Genomic DNA, 7855 nt, shown 5'->3' with positions numbered 1-7855 from the left:
AGCCATAAAATACAATGTTTTGCTTTGCATATCATAGCTCGCTCTTGGTAAAAAGAAGTCCTTACAGCATGAGTCTCACATGCTGCCTGGGAAAACCATCTTGGCTGTGTTATACCTCAGTAAATGTTACCAGGCCATTGTGGATGTGACTGATTGGAGGATATTGGATTTGAAGAAGATACAGTAGTTAGGTAATTTAATGGTGCCGCTTCCCATCACAGGAAGAGGGCAGTAAAACCAGATTTTAGAAGGAGGCTGTCTTGGCTTCACTGGCCTGCTGGTATATTATGTCTAATCTCCTCTTTCCATCATACCATCCCCTTTCCTTCTCTCTCTTTCTGCCTCTTTCCCGCTCTCTCTTGTCTCGTTTACACCTTGCCCTAACGTGACTTTCGTGATCAAATCAATAAGGTTTGACGTGCCTACACCCATTATTAGAATGTGTCTTATCCATCCGCTGTGTCCTCATTGTGACCAGATTATCTGATGCCTCCCTGTACGCAAATTATTTGACAGACATTCTTTAAAAATAATATGAATGTATTTATTTTAAGACTATTACTGATGCCATAAGTCAATAGTGCTTACTCTCAATGATTTTAGAGGCCATGATAATGATTGAAATGGTTTGACCATCCAGGTCTGTTTACAATTGATTGATATCCGGACACAATGCGTGCCTGACTACCTCTGGAGTTAGTCAGGAAGTCACAATCAGACCACAATGTGTCTTTTAATCATCTACTCCTGTCTAAAAATGTGGGCACAATCAGAATGTGGAAAAGATCAGGACAAAGGGCTGCATATCAGCACGAGATATAAATGGGGCTTCTCTCTCTCTCTCTCTTACACTCTCTGTCTCTCTCTATCGTACTCTCTCTCTTTCTTTCTCTCAGCCTCTCTCTAACCCTGTTTCTGCATCTCTCTACCTCTATCCCCATCTCTCTCACAAACCTGCCTATCTCTCATGTCTCTTCCTCTTTTCCTTCATCCTCTCTTTCTCCTCCCGCTCTCCATGTCTCTCTTTTAGTCTACGTGTGTATCCAGCAGACTCCTCCTCCCTCAGTCCCAGCCTGGCTTCTTTCTCTGCTGCTGTCTTAGACTGAAGCCTCTCCTGAACTTGTCTGAACTCCACTCATCAGAGATCACTCTACGACCAGGGAGTATCTGCCAGGCCACACAGACACACAAAAAAACAACAGGTAAGATGGGACCATCTTCAACATCTACCGGCTACTGTAACCACTGCTTTCATGATGTATAGAATACAGTTACAGTCCACAGAGAACACATTCAAAACTTTTATTTCTATCCGAGACTGCACATTCTTCTGCTTTTTCACTTTCAAAGCCTGAAGTGTGGGTGTGTGAGCAGTGAGTGTATTCTGAAACTTTTTCAGACTGCTGAGTTTCTGCCAAGAGTATAACTTTGAGAACTTTGAGATCTATGTGAGTTTGAAGTTTGAAGGGTAGATCACATCTGTTGCTCTAAAAACAGAATTTTCTCAAAAAGACTTGTGTCCAACACAGGGTAAAGAAGCTATGGTCATTAGGGAAAGAATGTAAATGTTTTTTAATTTAATTTAAATGTAATGACTTATTAGCTTGATCATAATTCCATACACTGGGTTTGTGGTGACTGCTATATACTGTATGGTAGTATATATGTAATCTGAGGAGTGATGACAGCATGTTATAGAACATGATGGATGACAGCAGCACACAAGGCCAGTACATGTAAAAACATCGAACTGGGTAGAGGTTTGGCTGTGTGAGTTAAGGGTTCTATTTCCTGAGCATCTGCAGGAAAGGAGTCTCCGAACTCAGGATATGATATGATGAGTAACATTCGTGTAGAGTACTGTACTGTATGTACAATACAGATGTAAGATCTTAATTTGATCACACTATAGTTGCTGAGAATGTTTCTGCACAGCAGGAAATGCAAACGTGTAGTGTATTCAAGGTTTAAAAAGGCTTCTAAAGTTTGTAATTTCCACTTAAAAATGTCAGACTTGATTTGCCCTAATGAAAAATGTTTCAACCCCTACAAAAAAAAATATCCATTAATTATAATCCACATAGTATTTCACATTTCCTATTGCTGGAGGATCACTTTCCTGCTGTAGAAAAATGGCTCAAATTAGGATCCTACATCTGTATGTCGTAAGACCAGCTTCCTATGCAATGTGTTGATCAAAATTATCTCTGTTTCTCAGTACTCAAGTTTCACTCTCAACCCTTTATACAGGAAAGCTGATGTTGCAATAAATGATCTTGTTATTGTGGTAACCAGGCGATTACTGTGATAGAGGTGATGTCGGATAATACTCTAAATTGTCGAATGCAGTTGTTTACAATAGACATTTTTCAGCATTTGAATTGTTCTATTGCATTAATCTCTGTTGTCTAATGCCTGCCTGGGTCAGTGACTGTCTAAGGCCATGAAGTGACTACTAACATGGTGGTGTAATTACAAAATGAAATGCAGACCATTTCCTGTTTATCCAAATGGCAGATTAGAGCCTGTCTGGGTGACATCATAGGATTTATATTTCAACAAGATGGAGTCGAGTACAATACACTCAACAGCAATTTATTATTTCAATTCAGCAGTAGTTCTCTATTTAAAGCACAGGAGGTTGGTGGCACCTTATTTGGGAAGGACAGGCTTGTGGTAATGGCTGGAGCAGAATTGGTGGAATGGTATCAAATACATGAAATCCATGGTTTCCATGTGTTTGATTCCATTCCATTTGCTCCGTTCTGGCCATTATTATGAGCCGTCCTCTCTTCAGCTGATACAATGAGTGTTCTGTATGAGTAGCCTGGAACCTCCCTAGCAGTTGTTAAACATCAGGAGGAACTTTGCATTTCCCGATAAAAGATAATAAAGTACTGTAGTCAAGCCCTGCAGTAGTTTTGACTCAGAGGAGTAAGCTATAAAATAGAGTAGCACAATCAATATTTAAACTGCCAGTAATTTATTGGGTAAATCACCAACGTTTATTGTGAAGGCACAGTGTGATGCTGAAACGTTGGTGATTTACTCAATAAATTACTGGGAGTTTGTCACGTGTGCTCCCTCTCCAGCCTCTAGGTCATCAGACTGCTCATTATCCCACACACCTGTCACCATCGTCACGCACACCAGCGCCTTATGACACTCACCTGGACTCCATCACCTCCTTGATTACCTACCTTATATACTCCCTTTGGTTCCTTCCCCAGGCGTTCTTGTTTCTGTTTCTTGTCTGTGTGATGTTTGTGGTTTGTATTACGTTTTGTTTATTGATTAAGTCACTCACTCCCTGAACTTGCTACCTGACTCTCAGCGCACATTGTTACAGAGTTTATATGGAGTGTGCTACTCTCTTTATTTTTATAGTTTATTCACTGTTAGTCAGCACCTACTGTATACACTAAATATTTTTCTCTGGGTGTGTGCCAGCTCATGCTTTTTATTTAACTCAGAGGAGTTCATTTTCTGAGTAAATTCCTAAAATACTACACATTTTAGAAAGGGTCTCTACAATGGATAATCAGGCTCTGTTGTGTAAATACTGTACGTTTTCTCATTTGAAGAGTTCTTGATCACCTGACCAGAAAAGCTCTGGGTCCTAGATACCATATAGTCCATAACTGGTTTGCACACAGTTTTTTGTGGTCAAATCACGAGGTCTGTAGGTCTCCTCCCATCCAATGTGTGTCAGGGACTGTAGATGTAGACTTCATTTCTATGTAAGGATCTATTCTCATTGAGTGTCAAACAACAGGAAGTACAGACCTGCTACTCTATTTCTATGTATGGAACTAAGTCTCCACTGTGACTCCGCAGGATGCCTTTGGGAGGAGGAAATAAGTGTGGCTGCTGCCAGAAGACGGTGTACTTTGCTGAGGAAGTGCAGTGTGAAGGGAAATATTTCCACAAGTGCTGCTTTCTGTGCAGTAAGTGAACGGAGTGAGGTCATCGCGTTCTTTCATAAACCACACTGTGACTACCAATGCACCAATTACTCTGAGCTGACATTCAAAGCTCAGGATGGAATGTGAAGTATTCCGGCACCCAGAGAGGAAGCAGAGCATCCAAAGGTTTTCGGTTCTCATTTGTGTGCCCTTATTTGGAGAGAGAGAAATGGATGTGTCACAGGCCTTGTAGCCCTTATATGGGAGAAAAGGTACACAGCACGTGTTTGTGTGAGCTAATGAGGCTCATCTCTCACCCGCAGAGTCAGAAGATCAAATGTTAACTAACACAGACTGTGGTGATGTCACAGTGTCATTTCAATGTCATAAAAGGACTGAAACATTAAACGGCAAGGTCTGTTTACCTACAAAATGACCTAAGACTGTTAGTGTTGTACTGTAGCGTCTAAACTGCTGGTGTTGCTGCTGATATGGCACAGCATTGACCACTTAAAGGCCAAGCACAGTCCAAAATGTGATTTACCCGTGTTTTAAATATATTTGGAATAAAAAGTTGTTTGAAATGACCACCTGCCATTTCTGCTTGTTTAGGTGGGATGGAGTTTCATCCGGCATAGTTACATCACCAGCTGGTAAATTAGTTATGTAACCTTTATTTAATGACAGCTTAGCAGGGAACAGTCAGTTAACTGCCTTGTTCAGGGGCAGAACAACAGATTTTTACCTTGTCAGCTTTCGGTTACTGGCCCACCGCTCTAACCACTCGGCTACCTGCCGACCCAGGAAAATATATAAACGGTTGAGTTTCATGTCATTTCAAAGCTTACAAACACACTGTCCGAAATGATTCAAGTTGTTAGTAAATTATACTTGAAAATATAATTATTTGGACATAAAAAATGTAGTTGTCATCTTTACTTGAATATAATTAGTACTTTACTTGTTCAACCAACCCCCCCCCACCCCCAAAAAATGAATTCAATATATGATAAATGCGTAATCTAAACAACTATGTGTTTAAAATCAACTAGAAGGAAAATTGTGTGTAACTTACTCCATTTTCATAATATTTCCCATAAATGTAAGAATTTGCTGTTTTCAGAAGATTGTGGGCATTTTTTACTTTAAGATACTTTTACCCAATGTTGTATGCATGTTTTGAACAACGAAAAGCACATTTATATATTAGTATCAAACAGTTTGTTATGCTATGAGGTTTAATGGATCATGATGAACGGATATAAAAACCGTTGAACAAATTGACGAGACCACCCATTCTCACAATTAGTAATCATGTGTTCCACTCTTGACAGAACCAAATACATCAAGCTACAATGTTTGCAGCTTTATCTCCAGTTAGTGCATATTGGAATGAGTGGATAAAAATGTCAAGCTACGAAATACATAAAGCCTTGTTTAACACTAAGACACGATCAATGAAAGTAACTAATCATATATATATATTCAAAGACATTCATTGCTGTACATGTTAGCACTAATGCTAATGCTAAAAATAATTTACAAATCTTCTTCTCATAATGCACTGATTGTACTTAAAGGAAGATAGTTCCTACATGATAGTGATTTGCTTTGTTATCCAACTGATCTTGTGTCCTTTCTGTCATAGTTTGAACCCTGTTCATTGCTGCTCTTAGCTATATTTCTAATTATATTACCTCCTACTCTACTCTTAGTGGCATGTAAGAAGAACCTGGACAGCACAACAGTGGCCTGTCATGTGGACGAGATCTACTGCAAGTCCTGCTACGGCAAGAAGTATGGGCCAAAAGGCTATGGCTTTGGCGGAGGAGCAGGCACCCTGAGCATGGACACGGGGGCACATCTTGGAATCAGACCTGAAGAGTAAGGAAGGAATCTCAGAGAGTTTAATATTGTATACACTCTATACAAGGGGCGTATTCATTTAAGTCAATTCTGTTGCAAAACGTTTCTTAATCAAAAGCAAATGGAATGAGACTGGAAGGGACCTGCCTGAATTTGTCCAATAGAAACTCTTGTTTTAGTAGTGTTTGGATTAATGATTACACCCCAGGGCTTTCACTGCTGATGTTCATCCTTCCCTTCTAATCAGACCTGGGAAACCAGGTGAGTGGAATCTGGTCAGTGACATAGGTCACCCAGGGAAAAAACAGCAGTACTCCAAACATCAAGGCCTGAATATGTAGAGTAATCATAACAAACCTGTCTTGTCATCCACAGGCCAGCAGCCCACTGTCCCACCAACAACCCCAACACCTCCAAGTTGGCCACCAAGTTTGGCAGTTCAGACGTGTGCCCGCGCTGTGCCAAGGCTGTGTACTCTGCCGAGAAGGTGCTCGGAGGTGGAAATGTAAGTCTGAGTTTTTGGCAAATCAGGTTGTTTTGAGAGGAAATGGCAAGATTATGACCTATCTCAAAACCCTGCTTCTACTAAATGTTGTATACTGTATGTAAAAGTACTAAATTACTACATGTATCTTTGGCTGCTGTAGAGTTCATTTCAACTGAAATAGATGCAGGGGAATATGCTGTCTGTGTTCTAATACAGAACAACACTTACTTCTCCTTATCTCTCTCCTTCAGTCCTGGCACAAGAGCTGCTTCCGCTGTGCCAAATGCGGCAAGGGGCTGGAGTCAACCACTGTGGCCGACAAAGATGGAGAAATTTACTGCAAAGGTGTGTATATTCTATTCATGTAAAACAAATGTGTACAATAGATAGCAAAGACACAATTGCCTAAATGCATTAAATTAAAGTGTAGAGTAAACGTGAGAACTGCACACAGTGCAGTGTCTTTTTAAAGCTGTGTAAATACTCTGTTCTGAACTTCTACTTGTTTTAGAGTTATTGATAAACACATGTGTAAACAACTCGTGGATTGCCTAGCTAAATAAATTCACCAAAACGGAATGTAAATATACTGGAGAAAAAGCTCAACTGTAGCATCTGTTATAAATGTATATCCCTTTTATGTGTAAATACATTCTTATATAAAGTTTACCACCTTTTCATCCACAGCATGTTATGCCAAATCCTTTGGTCCTAAGGGCTTCGGGTTCGGCCAGGGGGCAGGGGCTCTGGCACATGCTCAGTAGAGCTATGGCCTCCTCTGATAGACACCTAGACATTTGGACTGCAAATCCCCGGATTCCCAAGTCAACCTCTATTTAATACTGCCATTTCACTACTGCTACAGTCACAGAGGCTCAACAGCAACACACAGTGCACAGCTTACCTAAATGCTTATCTTGCCAGAAGAGTTAGTTGCTGATGTTTTCTATCTAAGCTCTGGTATTGATGAGGTTAACACTCTGCATGAGAAATGTTTCCTAACCACTATGAGAAAGAAAAAAAGGACTTATTAGCGTGTTCATTTTGACCTAATGAACTCCATTCACAAGAGCGTTCCTTTTAGAATTTTGAATGTACACAAGGTGAGTCGGTAATATGTACAGTCAAATGGACACACCCTGGTTTTGTAGAGTTGGCAGTTGGCGAGTTTACTTAACAGAGCAAATTATCAGTAGCAGAATGAAAGAACAAAGTCATAATGTACAATTATAGTCCAAGGCTATAAATTCTGGAGAAAACTGGCACTGATCTTATCCTATGATATTTACAACACAGCAGATGTACTGTATCAAATACTGTGCACATTTAAACACCAAATAAAACATTCTAATAGAAAAAAAACATTGTATTCAATTCAATTATGGTAATGTGAGGAAATTATGTGTTTGAGACATTACAAAAGCACATTTGGAAACAAACGACCCCAATTGAAACAACCGGCCAGTGTGTTCCTTGCAGGGGTGCAACTTTGGTTTTAGAAGTGGGGGGACGACATTATATATTTCTTTTTTATCCAGCCGGATAAACACTCCAAACAGCCTACGCGACCATGCATGGTCCTAAAGCACAGCCCTGG

At 40.1% G+C, this 7855-nt stretch overlaps 1 protein-coding gene across 1 annotated transcript; it reads left to right on the top strand.

Moving 5' to 3' along the window:
- The first annotated feature begins 1113 nt into the window (after positions 1–1113).
- Positions 1114–7612, top strand: csrp1 (Cysteine and glycine-rich protein 1). The gene is given in 6 exon segments (NM_001146463.1): positions 1114–1202; positions 3838–3947; positions 5621–5789; positions 6147–6276; positions 6510–6603; positions 6946–7612. Coding segments are annotated over 5 exon segments (579 nt in total). The 5' UTR covers positions 1114–1202; position 3838; the 3' UTR covers positions 7023–7612.
- The last annotated feature ends 243 nt before the right edge of the window (positions 7613–7855 follow it).

This window comes from Salmo salar, chromosome 12 (assembly GCF_965601325.2).
Source record: "Salmo salar chromosome 12, fSalSal1, whole genome shotgun sequence".
Taxonomy (NCBI): domain Eukaryota; kingdom Metazoa; phylum Chordata; class Actinopteri; order Salmoniformes; family Salmonidae; genus Salmo; species Salmo salar.
This window is presented reverse-complemented; position numbering and strand designations above follow the sequence as displayed.